Source organism: Stegostoma tigrinum, chromosome 2, assembly GCF_030684315.1.
Source record: "Stegostoma tigrinum isolate sSteTig4 chromosome 2, sSteTig4.hap1, whole genome shotgun sequence".
In the NCBI taxonomy this organism is placed as follows: Eukaryota; Metazoa; Chordata; class Chondrichthyes; order Orectolobiformes; family Stegostomatidae; genus Stegostoma; species Stegostoma tigrinum.
In genome coordinates this window covers 21,346,117-21,363,561 of record NC_081355.1, presented here as the reverse complement: position 1 = coordinate 21,363,561, position 17,445 = coordinate 21,346,117, and the positions used below count along the sequence as shown (strand labels likewise).

Below are 17,445 nucleotides of genomic sequence, written 5' to 3'. Positions count from 1 at the left end.
GGCAGCTCATTCCATACATGCACCATCCTGTGCGTGAAAAGGTTGCCCTTTAGGTCCCTTTTAAATCTCTATACATATTGTATAAAGTACTCATTGCACCAGTAGGGCGTTTCCATTTCCACATGAACCATATTTCCTCTGAATGAGGTTCACGTTTTAATACCAAGATAGAAGCATTTTAAAGTGATGACAACTAGAAGCTGTGCTGAACTGTTCTAAGACATTTCCTCCCGCATATTGACCACATAGATGCTTGCTCTTTCTCAAGACATTTTATGAAGTTTCATCTTGGCTATAGGCTGCAAGTTTCCACGCAGCCTGGACTGATTTGAATTCCAAGTTCCACAGGTACCTAAATAAACGATTCACTCAAAAAAGTCAAATGTCATTCAAATAGTTCTGACAGTAATTCTGGGTTCTGTGCCTTGGTTAGGTCAACTTAAAAGTGCAATCCCCTTCCACACATCTGCTATCCAATATACTGTCAGCTTACCTCACCTCTGCAGCCTTGCACACAAACAAATACAAGAATAAAATCATCTCTGTTAGTAAATATATAAGGCAAGGTGGGGGAAATGATGATAAAAATGCTTAATTCTGTGTGTTGACAGAAAACGTCCTAAATAAATCAGCACAATATACTTTTCTGTTTTTAGGGCTACTATGTCACATAGCTCTGTTCCGAAGGAGGAGAGAGATGCCCTGGGGATAAGTGATACCCTAATACGATTATCTATTGGATTGGAGGATAGCGTAGACATTATCGAGGACCTACATCAAGCACTAAAAGCTGCTGTAAGATATCTACTTGAAATGGGGAAAGAATCTGAATATTTCTTTTATGATGAATAACAGAACACCTTGAGTAAAGATCATTTTTAGTCAAACTTGCAATATTTCTGCATAAAAGCTGAAAGAACTGTGGATGCCGTAAATCAGGAACAAAAACAAAGTTGCCCAGCAAGTCTGGCATCAGTGAAGAGAAAAACAGAGTCAGCGTTTCATGTCCAGTGACCCTTCTTCAGAACTGTTCTGAGGAAGGATCACTGGACACGAAGCGTTAACGTTTTTTTCCTTCATAGATACTGCCAGACCGCTGAGCTTTTCCAGCAACTTTGTTGTTGTTGTTGTTGCAATATTTCTAATCTGCCATGACTTCTCCAAAGCAACTATTCTTGGTTGTTCTGTCCAGTCTTGATGTTTGATTCTTATCAGATAAATGTGACCTTGGTTTTTCTGATTAGGTTGGGGGAGGAAAGGCCAGAGCTTTTAATTCTAGTTTGAAATGAATAGTGATCCAGAAGGATGGAATTATGTGGCAATTGCTGAGAGTAGGAGTTGATGGTACAAGATTAGTATATGTCATTTGAACATGTACTCACATGGAGGTTCAATATTGTCATGAGCTAATTTGACCAAATGGCCTATTTCATTGTTGTAATTTCCATGTATTTCCATGATTACCATCTAGTGACTTGTTCTAGAAAGCCTATAGATATTGGACAAGGGTAGGTTTTGAACTTTGGAGGAAATATTCTGCTGACCAGTGGAGAAATGGGCACTTGGAGAAGTAGAAGGTAGTTTCTGGTCCCCGCGACACTCGATATCATAAGCAGGAGCGCTGTTTTCAGGAGAGATATGGGTTATTTCACATAAAGTGTTCATACACTCCTGTTGATGATCAGTACTTTGGTGACCCAGTCAGTCTTTCACTGTTTGCTGACAAAAATAAACCCTATAAAGGATCTCTTCCACAACCAGGCCAATACCAGTTCTACCCCTCTTGGATGTGACTTACCATTTAGGTGAAGAATTAGGGGAGAACATTTTTAAATGATCGAATTGAGTTGGAAAATGTCACTCACTTCTTTTTTTATTAAATTGTTTCTCTAGCATCCGAATGCAATTAAACCTGCTGAGCAAATTAACCTGTGATTGTTCGCTTGGAGAAAATGAATTTTTTTGCTGGAAGAAAGTGTCAAAAAGAACGGTAGCAAAACACTTTGTATTGTTTATGACATTTGATGAAGCTTCATGGAATTGTACCCTTTTAAAATGGCTTAACCTGTAATGAGTCGTCACTTAGTCTCATTAAATTGTCAGTTGTAATTGCATGCAAGCAGATAAATTGTTGATTTATGTCTCCTGTAATTTTATTTACTGGGAAATTTTGTGAAGAGTTGACTCAACTTAATTTCCTAAAATGAGGTTTATTTTGCTATGATGCACTCTTCTCTGGAATGCTGGCGGGGAGACTAAGAATTGATTTCCTTGCTGTATCAATGAGGTGAAATGAACAGTGATTAGGAAATTAAAACAAATTTTCTGGGAACACTCAGCCGGCCAGTCATTGTCTCTGGAGAGAAACAGAGTTAACATTTCAGGAAAATGGCTGTTTATCTGAACTGGAAAGAATTGGAGCTGGGAAAGATTTTAAGCAAGCACAGAGGCTGGGAAAGGACAGCAGATCTAAGAGAAAGGTCTGCAATAGGGTGGAAAGTCAGTAGAGATAGAATGACAGATGATGGTGCAGGAAAAATGAGATGGTAGTGGTTTATTAAAATGGATCCCAAAATAGGAAAAATGGGAATAGCTGAATTGTGACCAACTGTAAAAATAAACACACTGAATAAGATCTGATTTGTCGCATTCAATGTTGAGATTGTAAGTGACCTTTTGGAAGTTGATTTGCTATTCTTGAGCTTACATTTAGTTTCATGGGAACATTGCGGGAGGACATGATTGGAGTAATTGACAGATATCAGAAGCTCATCACACTTGTGAACTGAAGGGAAGTGTCCTGGTCAACCATGCTGCATTTTGTCTCCCAACACTGAGGAGAATGCTTCAGAAATAATAAATATAGTTCACTAAATTGCAAGAAATATGTGTGAATCTCTGTTTTACCTGGAAGGAGTGTTTTGGGTACTGGGAAGGGAACTACTAAGCAGGAAAGGGATATTTTTCTTGCTTATTTTCCATTGTCACTCACTTCTGTATCCATTTCCTTGGTGAGAGATATTTTCCTTGAACAGTGGAACCTTCCCTTCTTCCACATTCTTGATCGACCTGAACCATGTCCTTTAGCCTTTTCCTCTCTAGATTATTTTATTGGAAACTGTTGGCATGACCTTGATTATCTCAATTTCATTGCTCTTCTTACATGTTGTCACTTTCCTTCCCCTGGACTTGCTACTCTTTTTTTGATCTTTTGGGCTCAGGTCTAACATCAGCAATAAACCAATGACGAAGTGTCTGTGAACTCAAACTCTCTCTGCCTTGCAACCCTCTGATGCTGTATCTTTGACATTGAACATCAAGCCATAAATTTCCAGACTGTCACTGAGCTCATCTTTGCAAGAGATTTTATCTCTATTACCTCCAACAAACTCATCCTACGGCCCTGCATAGTCTTGCTTTTGTCACCTTCCCTAGATTTGCCAATAGAAATGTTCTGGTAGAGCCATTGATTCACCCTATTCTTTCCCCCCTTCCTGTCTTGGCTATTCTTCTTTCACATCCCTGTGTTCAGTCTCGTCACATGAAGGTTAGCATTTCTTCTGATGTCCTCCACCATTGTTACAGTAAGTTGATCCTGATGGATTTCTAATCCTCCCAAACTTCCAACCCCCACCAAATGGCCTGAGGACTGCCCAATTATTTCTCAAATAAAGGCACAATCAGCCCCCAACACCATATTAGAACATAGAACATAGAACATAGAACATAGAACATAGAACAGTACAGCACAGAACAGGCCCTTCAGCCCACAATGTTGTGCCGACCATTGATCCTCATGGATGCACCCTCAAATTTCTGTGACCATATGCATGTCCAGCAGTCTCTTAAATGACCCCAATGACCTTGCTTCCACAACTGCTGCTGGCAACGCATTCCATGCTCTCACAACTCTCTGCGTAAAGAACCTGCCTCTGACATCCCCTCTATACTTTCCACCAACCAGCTTAAAACTATGACCCCTCGTGCTAGCCATTTCTGCCCTGGGAAATAGTCTCTGGCTATCGACTCTATCTATGCCTCTCATTATCTTGTATACCTCAATTAGGTCCCCTCTCCTCCTCCTTTTCTCCAATGAAAAGAGACCGAGCTCAGTCAACCTCTCTTCATAAGATAAGCCCTCCAGTCCAGGCAGCATCCTGGTAAACCTCCTCTGAACCCTCTCCAAAGCATCCACATCTTTCCTATAATAGGGCGCCCAGAACTGGACGCAGTATTCCAAGTGCGGTCTAACCAAAGTTTTATAGAGCTGCAACAAGATCTCACGACTCTTAAACTCAATCCCCCTGTTAATGAAAGCCAAAACACCATATGCTTTCTTAACAACCCTGTCCACTTGGGTGGCCATTTTAAGGGATCTATGTATCTGCACACCAAGATCCCTCTGTTCCTCCACGCTGCCAAGAATCCTATCCTTAATCCTGTACTCAGCTTTCAAATTCGACCTTCCAAAATGCATCACCTCGCATTTATCCAGGTTGAACTCCATCTGCCACCTCTCAGCCCATCTCTGCATCCTGTCAATGTCCCGCTGCAGCCTACAACAGCCCTCTACACTGTCAACGACACCTCCGACCTTTGTGTCGTCTGCAAACTTGCTGACCCATCCTTCAATTCCCTCGTCCAAGTCATTAATAAAAATTACAAACAGTAGAGGCCCAAGGACAGAGCCCTGTGGAACCCCACTCACCACTGACTTCCAGGCAGAATATTTTCCTTCTACTACCACTCGCTGTCTTCTGTTGGCCAGCCAATTCTGTATCCAAGCAGCTAAGTTCCCCTGTATCCCATTCCTCCTGACCTTCTGAATGAGCCTTCCATGGGGAACCTTATCAAATGCCTTACTGAAGTCCATATACACCACATCCACAGCTTGACCCTCATCAACCTTACTTTTCTTCAAATATATTCTTCAAATGTCACATTGAATAACTTCATCTTTCACTTCTTGCCCTCAGTATTTCTGTGTCATCGCTGGTTTTTCCCTTGAACTTGAAAATGTCAGCACTTTTGCTTCTAATTTACATTCTTCCCTTGCTTTCCCATGACCCAGTTTTCCTTCTGTTTGCATTGTAGGCTATTGACTAGTATCTGCTATAAGCCCACAACAAACATGGCTGAGCTTCCTTCCATATTTCTTTCTGTAAGGATTCTATTCCACATGCCAAATTTCTCCACATCCATTGTATTTGTTCTGACAAATCCATTTCCTATATCAATGTTTCTGATGTCCTTTTACCTCAACCAAGGAGTCCCATGTATTGTGATGCAGAGTCCTTGACTGTATTCGCTCCATTTTGTACACTTCTGCTCTCACCCCATTCCCTCCCTTCCAGAATGATTATAATGCTTCACTTTTCCTGGTATTCCACATTTAACAGTTTCCACCTTTGACACACATCTTCTGACTGTAGCACCAAAACATCTTCCTCTCACCATTCAGCATTCTGAAGGACATTTTCCCCACAATGTCCTGATACGTATCTCAATCACCCACACAGACACCCTCCCTTTCCCACAAAACCTTTTCATACAAACACAGCACATGCCTTTTTACCTCTTCTAACTTGATACTAATGGTGAAAGTACAAACAGCATGTTCTTTAATGAAGACTTCAAGTATGCCCAGCTTTCCAGGTGAAACAGCAGTCTACTTGTACTTTCAATTTAGCACACTGTTCATTGCTCATGTTCAGGCATTTAATCCTTTGCTCTTTCCTTCCTTCCACTCTTTCAGAATTTTTTTTTGTTCTTTCTGTTTTTCATGTCTCTGTACTTTCTATTACATCGCTTGTAACATTAACCATTTGTGTTACTCTCTCAACGAATGCAGGTTGGCTGTTGAGTATTCTTGAAGCATTTTTGTTTTGATTTTTGTTTCAAATTCCCAGAGTCTATGGTACTTTGATTTTGTAATCATGGTTTGTAGAACACTAAACTCCTAACTGTAGTACATTACCTTAGATTTTGTACTTTTTAATCATGTAAAAGGACAGTGTAAATTGTAGATTTGACATTTACCACAATTGCACCCAAGCTGGACAGTGACTGTGCACTACATTCTTCAATATTATGTCTTTTAATACACTAACAAATCAATACAAATAAAGTTTCCATTATTGGGTCAATCCCAATTACTGACATAAATAATTTTAAATAATTCCAGTTGTAGAGGAGATTGTGTTAGCTCAATGCGCTAGTAATCTAGTGGCCCAGGCTAATGCACTGGAAACATGAGCTCTACTCCCGCGGTGATGGAATTTGAATTCAGTCAATAAGTTTGTATTATCAAGCTAATGTCAGTAACGGTGATCATAAAACAATCATAGATATTGTCAAAACCTATTTACTTCACTAATGTCCCATTTAAGCCGTTGGGGGACTAAGGGAGTCCCAGTCAGTAGTGGGGAAATTAACAACACCCGCTACCATAATATTCATTTCATATGAACCATAAACAAAAACCTACAAACTATTCCCACCAGCAGCCAGAACATCCCCCTCTCATCTACCTAATGGGAAATTCAACATGAAACCAGCAAAAAGATAAGTTGGCTCTTGCAAAGGGGCAAAGCTGTGAAAGTGGTATGAATCAACTTAACATCAATATCCATATCTGTGTGCATATCCTTGGTGAACTGAAATCTTATGGCTTCTGTGTGATGTGACCTGTGTGATTCAGCAGCTCAAGAAAGTTGAGGAGAAACTTTTTATTTTTGAACTAGACATATCATTATCTTTTCAAAAGGAGGCTTTGCATTGTGAAAAGTGTGGAAACCTGATGTGTGGATTCAAACATGGTGTTCTGGGAAAGGAAGGTACAGATTAGTGAAATAATACATTCAAGGATTTTGCACAGGAAAGAGATGTCACAGGTGGTATTTTGATAGGCTGATGGGGGTCGGGGTTATTTTGAAAGATGGGGTGATGACAGCAGGGGGGCAATGCTGGAAAAGTGTGAAGCATTAACAATGTCAGCTAGAAAGGGGATGAAGAACATCAGCTATTTGTCAGCAATTTGGCGTGAACAGTGTCAAGGGAGTAGGAGATACGTCTCACAATCAGATCAGCCGGGAGGGCTATCAGGGAGGATTAGGAGAGAAAACTGAAGTATAAGTAGTCTTGTGAATGATACAGTTTTGTAGACTATCTGAATGTTGGTGTGTAGATAGATAGCAGACGAAGCATGTTGAATTTGTGATAGTGGTTATTGCAAAGTGCATTTACGATATTGTTGAACTTTTTTGCAGAACTAGGAGCTTTGCTGTTAATAGTAATCTCCTTTGCAATTACCCCTTCAAATCCACTGCATGATGAGCTTCTTTCCTGCTGCATGTACAGGACATCTAGCTATCACTCCATCAGGGTCTCCGGTGCTAAGTTTGAAATCTCTTGGTACCTTTCCTGTCAGTGTCTGAAACATCTTGATTCATGTCAGCCAATGAGTTAGGGTAGCACAGTGGTTCAGTGGTTAGCACTGCTGCCTCACAGTGCCAGGGAGCTGGGTTCAATTCTACCCTCGGGTGACTGCCTGTGTGGAGTTTGTATATTCTGCCTGTGTCTGCATGGGTTTCCTCCAGGTGCTCTGGTTTCCTGCCATTGTCCAAAGGCGTGTGGGTTAGGTGGATTGTCCATGCTAAATTGCCCAGGGGTGTGCAGGTTAAGTGGACTAGCTATGGGAAATACAGAGTTACAGCAATGGGATGGGTCTGGACAGGATGCTCTTTGGAGGGTTGTTGTTGACTTGATGGGGTTAATGGCCTGTTTCTACACTGTAGGGATTCTACAAGTTCCATCTGTTCAATGGATGTTATATAAACTAATGGATAAAAATTGCTCCTAATCGGTGTTTGAGTGGTAAATGTGTAGGCCTCCCATGTAGTGCCTTCAAGCAAGTTGAAATCTTCACCAATCAAACTCCAGAAAATGGATCTTTAAACAGACATGTCTTATTGACACAACAGCTACTTAGTATCAATTTTCACCCTTTCACCAAAATAATGCACTGCCACTTTTCAAGGAAATATAGGGTAAAAGGATGTCTGATTGCAAAAAAAATAAGAATTTCTGAAAAAGGGCATACTTTATTGAAGCTTTTTGCAATTGTTCTGATGAGTGCAAGATGAAATGTCATTCAATAAAATGTCATTTTTTAGAATAGACTTAAGGTCGGTGACACCCAGGCCTATGAAAATATGCAATCCATAATTTGTGGCAGCAAAAACCATCTGCTCCTCCTAAACTACTAAAGTCAAAATGATGAGTTGTACAGTTCTAAAATATTACTCCATCACAATAAAATAGATTTGCCTCTGTCTGACACTGTAGATTCTCTGTGTATTGTTTGCATTTTAAGATACATGAATGTCAATGGTAATGAAATTCAGGAAAAATAAGTGGGATTGTACATTTGTTACTCACTCCCTTCCTGTCGGCAGCTGAAAATCCACCTTCTCTTGTTCAATCGGCATTCTGATCCAATGACGAGCAAAACCTCCCTTGCCCCATCCCCGCCACTCAATGGCCATAGCATGTCAATGAAGAAAAGGGAAGAAAGGCACACAAAGCACAAAGACAACAAATGAGAAGACAGTGTTCTGAAGAATGGCCACTGGACCTGAAAAGTTAAACTCTGCATTCCCTCCACAGAAATTGCTGGGCTTGCTGAGTTTTTCCAACAATATCTGTTTTTGTAATTGTTAATGAGAAGACTGAGATGGGCAAAAGTAGGGAGAAGGCAGAAGATAATAAAGTGTGAAGCTGGATGAACACAGCAGGCCAAGCAGCATCTCAGGAGCCCTCCTGGGATGCTGCTTGGCCTGCTGTGTTGATCCAGCTTCACACTTTATTATCTTGGATTCTCCAGCATCTGCAGTTCCCATTATCTCAGAAGGCAGAAGATGACAGGTTGACACAGCCGGAAAACAACGACATGAAGAAACAGAGTAATAGTATTCTATAGCTTTACATGAACAACACTAGCAATCCTCTCGATAATATAAATGGTTTGACCACAATACTTGTTCGATTTGATGATGAATTTAGTTAAAAAGCATTTATACATTTCATGGTACAAACATTAGATGATGCAACTCTATGGATTATATTTCATCCTCATCAATTAATTGAAAGTGCTACTTAATATATACAATTAATGATAAATAAACAATATTGTGCGAAGACTAGAGCACAGGAACAAGATTAAACTTGGACACAATCACTGTATGACTGTAGACAGTCAGAAAGCGCTGCAAATCTAAACATGTATTTATGTTTGTATTATAGTGACTTTAAGCAGAGATGCATGGGATCATAGAGTACAGAACAGGCACTTCAGCCCATTGAGTCTGTGCAACCAAAGATACATAAATCTACACCAGTCCCACTTCCCACCCCATACAGGCCCATAGCTGATGATGAAGATATAATTTTCTATAAAATCATAGGTACTGCTCTGAGAAGTTAATTGTGTAAGTACTAGTGAACAAAAATAATTAATGAGGAAAAATAAAGTGCAAGATGTCTGTGAGGTTTTTTTATCAACAACATTTTACAGAAAAAATTTCGATATTATAATGTGCCTATTTATGGGGAAAATTAGTCGTCCTGCTGGTGAGATTGTAATATTTATGACAAGTTTACATAGTCAGATTTCATTGTAAATTTGAACCTGCTAATACATTGCTGCAAGAATGTAACAAAATTGTAACAATGAGTATATCGTTCAGTGTATAGTTGGTATGTAAGATTTTTATCGACTGCACAAAATACCTTTTAATTTCTGAAGTATTATCTTGTTATCCACATATATACATCATATATTCCACAGGTTTAACAGCAAAATATGTTAAATTTTAATCTTTTTGAGTAATTTGGTGTACATTTCACCACACTGAACAATATTGTTCTCTTCAGGCAGCATTGTAGGTGTGGTATCTCCTTGGCACAGATTATCAATTCTAAATCCCACTGCAGTAGGTGCTATTCAGAACACAATGTGTTGCTCTGTAATAAGGGCTCTGGTTTCTTCAATGGATATTTTGTTGCTCTTTAGGCTGATTTAGGAAAGACCCAATAAATAAAATACCATGAAAATGGTTGCCCATGAAGGCTTTATTATTTATACCCTTTTTCATATCTAGTCATAGTCTACAGCCAATATGGAGTAAAGGCCCTGTTTTCTCAACACTGACTTACCACACCGGTACCTGATCACTAGGCAGTGGAATCTGAAAGCAGAGCTTCCTTCCAGGTTTCCCTTCCTCAATGCTAACTGAGTGAAAACAATGACATTGAATCTGTTTCTCTGCATGCACTTACGATCTGATTTTGGGTGCAATCTGACACCTCTGGGTTTGGAAGTGTATTAGCTAAATGAGTGTCGCTACTTACAGTTATTTACAGAAGCAGCTGGATGTATGGACTGGCAAGATAGAAAGAGGGAATAGATGTGAAGAAGCAACAAGAAAAATAAAGAAAAACTAGACAGAGGGAGTTAGTGATGTGCAGTTACTAAAATCAATTTATGTATAATAATTTTGTGCAACATCAATACTGGGAATGCACTTGCCAATTGCAAACCATGACTGAAAACTGAAGCTCTAATTAAATCTGAACCATACAGTATAACAGATAGGAATGTATCTTAGAAAAGTTATTGTTAAAAATTATTGAGAGAACTTGCAAGATGTTTTTTAACTTGAGGGAAATAAACACGTTGAGTGTGGAAGAAGGTGAGTATTTTAGCCAAACAATTTTTTTTATTTGGGGAAGGAAAATAATTATTTTTTTTGTCATGATGATTGTTTGAGTCTAATCTCTGACAACACTTTATACACGGGAACCAATAGGCAGCTTCAACAAGCAGTTTTCATTAAAGGTGCTGATTATTTAAGCAGAAAGTCATGCCTACATTTACAATACTGTAGTGATAGATCATTAGATTTCCCAATCTAATGAGTCAGATATGAAGAGCATAGCCTGCAAAAGCAACACCCATGCTGTCAAACTCCCCAATCATGATATACTGTGTGTCAAAGTAGGTTGATTTCAATATATATACCATCAGTTGTGTTGTACCAGGGACTGCTTTGTAGAGTTATAAAATCCAAATTTTGCACAGATTACAGGCATTTCAAGGAGTTCAGTAGTTGTCTGGCAGTACAAAACTTGAATATTGCTGAAAGGAGATATATTTCATCAAAGTCAAAAGTCACACAGCACCAGCTTATAGTCCAACAAGTTTATTTGAAATCACAAGCTTTTGGAACGCTGCTCCTCCATCAGGTGTAGTGAAGAGGGCACCCAGGCTCAGGCTTTAAAATCAGAGAGATCAAAAAATTGTACAAATATTGTGAGTGGAGTGTCGACAGGCCAAAGAGTAGGGCTCTGCAGGCGATCAAGGGTGTCAGACGGTGTGAGTAAAGTGTCAACGGCTGAATAATAAGTGAATGGATGATGTATAATCCGATTAATTGAGGCAGAGTATGATAATTACAAAAAAATTAAAAATAAGGTGGTGCTGGAGACAAACCAAATTACTGGAATAACATGTGAGGCTGGATGAACACAGCAGGCCCAGCACAAAAGCTTTTGTGCTCCTGAGATGCTGCTGGGCCTGCTGCGTTCATCCAGCCTCACATTTTATTATCTTGGATTCTCCAGCATCTGCAGTTCCCACTATTACTGGAATAACATGCTAGGTATGAGAGTTGCATGCCGAGGGTCTAACCAAAGTAACAAATACCATGCTTCCGGGCTGATCTTGGTGAAATGTTCATCGTCATCGATGATACATTGCCACTTCATCTTTACGTTTCCATTTCCCTCCTTCAAACAACCGCCAAACCTTAAGCAGACCGTCATTCTCAGCAAACTACTATTTCAGGTCAACAGCAATCACAACACTACACAATCCTGCCACAGCAACCTATGCAAAAGACATGTCAGATCATCGACATGGATACTACCATCACATGTGGGAACACACCTACCGCATACACAGCAGACACTCATGTGACTCGGTCAATGTTTTCTACCTCATACGCTGCAGGCAAGGATACCCCGAGGTATGGTACATTGGTGAGAACATGCAGACGCTCTGACAATGGATGAATGGACGCTGCACATCAATCACTAGACAGGGATGTTCCTTCCCAGTCAGGGAATACCTCAGCGGTCAAGGACATCCAGCCTCTGATCTTCAGATAAGTGTCTTCCAAAGCAGCCTTCGAGATACACAACAACACAGAATGGCTGAGCAGAAACTGAAAGCCAAGTTCCTCACCCATGAACACGGCCTTTGTCGTGATCTTGGGTTCATGTCGTAATTCATGTAAGCTCACCATACTGTTCTGTAAAATCTTCCTCACTGTCCTGTTTTGGCATCATCACCTTGATTACTTGTTATTATCTCTCTACTTTAATTAGCTTGTACAGTTTTGGATTACTTGTTCCTTTAGTTAGAGCCTTGACAGTACAACTCTTATACCTAGCATGTTATTCCATCATTTAGATTGTCTCCAACACCACCTTATTTTTAATTTTTTGTAATTATCTCTCTGCTTCAATTAATCGGATTATACATCATCCCCTCACTTGTTATTCAGCTGTTGACACTTTACTCACACCGTCTGACACCCTTGATCACCTGCAGAGCCCTACTATTTGGCCTGTCGACACTCCACTCACAACATTTGTATAATTTTTTGATCTCTCTGATTTTAAAGCCTGTGCCTGGGTGCCCTCTTCACTACACCCGATGAAGGAGCAGTGTTTTGAAAGCTTGAGATTTCAAGTAAATCTTTTGAATTATAACCTCATGTAAGGTGACCTTTTACTCTGTCCAACCCAGTCCAACACTGACACCTCCACATCATATTTCATCAAAGTCATTTATAAATGTTAGTTTTAACCCCTTGAATTGGTATTCTTGCAAATTGTCCTGATGAGTGCAAGATGAAAGGTTTCAGCAAAATGGTGTCTTTTATCAGCAAGACTCAAGTCCATTAATTGGTTATAGTAAGTAAAGGTGACAATATCTAAGAGAATGGATCCAGATCCAATCATGATATAAATGGAGAGGAATTTTCTGATGTCACAGAGCAGGAAATTCTCCACTGAATGTGTACTCCTAGGTTATCTCTGACTAATTGATCTGATTAGAAGCAATGGGAGAACAAAAGAAACTGAGAGAAACTAAGAAGAGAACAAATACCTAAATTTAAAATGTTTGGGGTTTTGAACTATTCAGTAGACTGGACTTCCACTTTAAACACTTTCTCCTTTTCCTCTTTCTCCCAAGATGGTGGTTTTAAAATTGATATAAAGTGGTTTTCTGTTATTGTGGAAAACCAAAATATGTTTTAGGTAACTTCCAGCTCCTGAGAATGAATTCAGCTATGTGATTAACTTTGGAAAATCAGGTAGTTCAGCAGGAGAAGCAGAGGTACCTAGTTAATGTAGGAGTTACTCAGCTTGTTCTTACCAAATGTCTTGCATTGAGTTGTTTATTTTCAGTGCATCAATGAGATGCTTTGCTCCAATCAATGTAAAGTTATTCTCAACCAACCTGAAAAAAGAAAACTATCTTAGTTTTATTCTTGTTTTCTTCTATTAATGGCTTGGCTCACTTCTGGTAAGTTTTACCCGCCCACCCTGTGCATAATCCTGTCCAAATGAACACTGTCATGGGCAGGTCGGGTGCAAATTAGGTAATTTTAGTTATTCCCACATCCAAGGCTTTCTGTTTAAATGGGACTAGATTCATACACAACTTACTTTTCTTTTTAACTGTGTAACTGCTATATCCCTCCTATTGTTTCCAATGTGCATCTTTTATTGCTCACTAACCAACATTTCTCCACATGTGTGACCCCTTATTGCCCAATGCTTCTCCATTACTACGTTGCCTCTCATTTTGCAACTCTTCTGTCTCATTTAACGCAGAGTCCACCCTCCATAGAAGGCCTTGTTGTACATTCAGTAACATCGCTGTCTCTACATTGGATCAGCGTTCAAGCTCGTCTCCAGGACTTGATAGTCAAATAGGGCATTTTGTAACGTGCCCAAACAGGTTGAGTATTTTCTTGTAAATCTTTCCAAAATATGCCAGTGGTAGGTGGTAAAAATGGGAGCAATCTCTGGACATCCCATGAGGTGGGAAGAAAGTGGGCATCCTATTGTTGCTAAGCGTGGCCTCTGGCTACAACATGCACGTGAAAGTGAGGGGTGGGGTGGGCCACTTTGCAAGAGGGCCAATGTGGATCAGATTGGTGATGGCAGCATGGGGTTCAATCCCTATTTTGACCAGTAGGAATTCAGGAACCACCCCCTTGGCCCCAATAAGAAGATTGTGATGCTGTGGGTTGGACCATGGTTTTTCTGCAACCTCTTTCCCACTGAATGCTAAGCACATCCTTCTGTGACCATTATGTGTCCTCTGTATCCCTCTGCCTTTCATTGAGTCATTGTTGTTTATTTATCCCTACCATCATTATACCCTACCATCTCTGTGTTGTGCAGCCTGCTTCCTGATGTCTCCATTCTGAAACTCAGTCTTTTGGTTCTCAACTCACAATCTTCCTATCACCTGAAGTAATATTTATGGGTAGGCTTAGATGGTAATTTTAGTGAAAAATGATCAATCATTTTCAGATTAATATTTACTGATGAAGCTAAAATGACTGAAGGAAACCATCTTAAAAATGTGATTTCTAGGTAGTAAAAACTTTATATTTCAAGTTCAGTCTAGAAACAATGGACCAAGGTCACAGTGCACCAATAATAATAAAAGGTACAATACAAGTAACCATAACAACATAATTGGAGACCAGCCAGGAAGAAGATAAAAATTCACTGAAACATTAAGTTCCAAAATACACATACTTGATTATTTAAGAATAATCATTTCTTCTGTTATAAGACTAGATGACATCAAAGCAGAATTAGGCCATTCAGCCCATCAAATCTGCTCTGCTATTATGAATGACTGGTACGTTTCTCAATCCCATTCTCCTGCCTTCTCCCTGTAACCTATGGTCCCCTTTCTCATCAAGAACCTATCTACCTCAGTGTTACATAAACTCAATGATTTGGCCTCCAAAGCCTTTTGCGGCAATGAGTTACATAACTTCACAAACCTCTGACTTAACTCAGTTCTAAAGGGTTCTCCCTTCACTTTGAGGCTGTGCCCTGTGGTCCAAGTCTCTCACACTAATGGAAACAGCTTCTCTGCATCTTCTCTATCCAGGCCTCTCAGTATACTGTAAGTTTTAACCAGATCTCTCTCATCCTTCGAAACTCCATCACATATAGACCCTGAGTCCTTAACTGCTCCTCGCACAACTAGCCCTTTATCTCCAAGATCATTCTTGTAAACCTCCTCTGGACGCCCTCTAATCCAATGGCAAAGTACATCTTTCTTTAGATATGAGGCATAAAACTGCTCAGAATATTCCAAATGCGTTTTCTCCAGAGCCTTTTGCAGCCTCAGCAGTTATATGTCTGCTCTTATATTCTAGCCCTCTCAAAATGAATGCTGACATTGCTTTTGCTTTCCTCTCTGCCAACTGGACCTGCATGTTAACCTTAAGAGAATCCAGAATGATGACTCCCAAGTCCCTTTGTGCTTCACATTTCCGAAGCTTTTCACCATTAAGAAAATAGTCTGTCCATCTATTCTTCCTACCAAAGTGCATAACCTCATATTTCCCACACTATATTCCATCTGCCACTTCTTGCCCACTCTCCTAGTCTGTCCAAATCCTTCTACAGCTTCCAGCTCCCTAAGCCCTACTTGTCCTTCCACCTAACTTTGTGACAGCTGCAATGTTGAAAACAATGCTCTCAGTTCCTTCATCCAGATAGTTAATGTGTAGCGTGAATTGTGGTCCCAACACTGACTCCTGCTGCACTTCACTAGCTACTGGCTGCTGTTGTGGAAAGGATCCCGTTATCCCTACTCTCTGCCTTCTGCCAATTAGCCAATCCTCTATTCATGCCAGTACCTTGCACCTAACACCATGGGCTGTTATCTTATTTAGCAGAATCCTGCTTGGTACCTTGTCAAAAGCCTTCTGGAAGTCTAAATAGATCCTTTGTCTAACTTACTTGTTAAGTCTTCAAAGAATTCTAACAGATTTATCAGCCGTGCCCTCCGCACGACAAAGCTGTCTGGCTCAGACCTATTTTACTGAACACTTCTAAGTAGCCTGCAATCTTAATAATGGACTCTAAAATCTTGCCAATGACTGAAGTCAGGCTAACTGGCTTATAGTTTCCTAACTTCTGCCTCCTTCCCTTCTTAAACAAGAGCATTCATTAGCCATTTTTCAGTCCTCTTGGGCCCTCCCTGACTCCAGTGATTCCTGAAAGATCACCACAAATGTGCCTACAATCCCCTCAGCTATCTCCCTCAGAATTCTGGGGTGTAGTCCATCCAGACCCAAGCTATTCCTGGTTGGGAAAGGGCAGCACAGTGGGTCAGTGGTTAGCACTGCAGCCTCATAGTGCCAGGGTCCCCAGGTTCAATTCCAGCCTTGGGTAACTGTCTGTGCGGAGTTTGTACATTCTCCCCGTGTCTGTGTGGGTTTCCTCCAGGTGCTCCAGTTTCTTTGCACAGTCCAAAGCTGTGTAGGTTATGTGGATTGGCCATGGTGTCCAGAGATGTGTAGGCTCGCCTATGCCTCTACTCCCAGCCTACCTGATACTCAGTCTGTGGCTCCCTGGACATACAGAGCTCTAACTCGCGTGAAGTTAATACACATGGAACATAGTGAAATCAGCCCCTCATGTGAAGAACTCATTCTACTCTCGAGAGATCTGACACCACCCTGTTCGTCTGTAATGCACAGGTAGCCATTTTGATGACACTCTTTGCATTTGGGCCAAATATTCTATGGAAGAATCTGGTAGTCTTCTGGTCACCCATTACTAATACTAGATTTTATTCAATTAATCGAGTTTAATTTGTCCAACTGCCATGATAGAACTTAATATTTGCAGATCTCTGGTATGCAGGTCTCAGAGGTTATGTAACTGGACTGGTACCCAATGTCCTGTACCCACAGCAGTTATTTCATGGATTTTGGGTCAGTTACATTGTTGTAGTTATAAGATTGAACTAGTAATTCAGAGAACTATGAATAGCTGGTACCTCTTTCCTTTATTTACTTCCCAGCTCCCTTCCCCCTCCATAGTCCTGATGATGGGTCTAGGCCCGAAACGTTGACTCTTTCGCACCCTCGATGCTGTCTGACCAGCTGTGTTCTTCCAGCTCCACACTGTACCAAGGAACATGACCTTGAAGCTGTTGTATGATTAAAGAAACCCAATGGCCACATATCCTTTCTCAAATGTCCGATCTATTATTTGTCTCTTACAACAGTGACGAGCGTTCAAAAATATAGGTCCAAATCATCTGGCATC

General features: G+C 40.4%; 2 protein-coding genes across 3 annotated transcripts in view; one reads left to right on the top strand and one right to left on the bottom strand.

Moving 5' to 3' along the window:
- LOC125466725 (cystathionine gamma-lyase-like) overlaps positions 1-2,786 on the top strand; it is a 67,806-nt gene extending 65,020 nt beyond the window's left edge. For both annotated transcript variants that reach the window (XM_048561662.2, XM_048561653.2), the window contains 2 exons: positions 657-795; positions 1,894-2,786. In XM_048561662.2, the coding sequence (XP_048417619.1) occupies positions 657-795; positions 1,894-1,935 (181 nt within the window). In that variant the 3' untranslated portion in view covers positions 1,936-2,786. The remainder of the gene's footprint in view (positions 1-656; positions 796-1,893) is intronic.
- A 6,672-nt stretch (positions 2,787-9,458) lies between these two features.
- Positions 9,459-17,445, bottom strand: part of LOC132206632 (nucleotide-binding oligomerization domain-containing protein 1-like) — a 39,648-nt gene continuing 31,661 nt past the window's right edge. Inside the window, 3 exon segments of the mRNA XM_059641044.1 lie at positions 9,459-9,495; positions 11,765-11,896; positions 13,505-13,588. Of these exon segments, the coding sequence (XP_059497027.1) occupies positions 9,459-9,495; positions 11,765-11,896; positions 13,505-13,588 (253 nt within the window).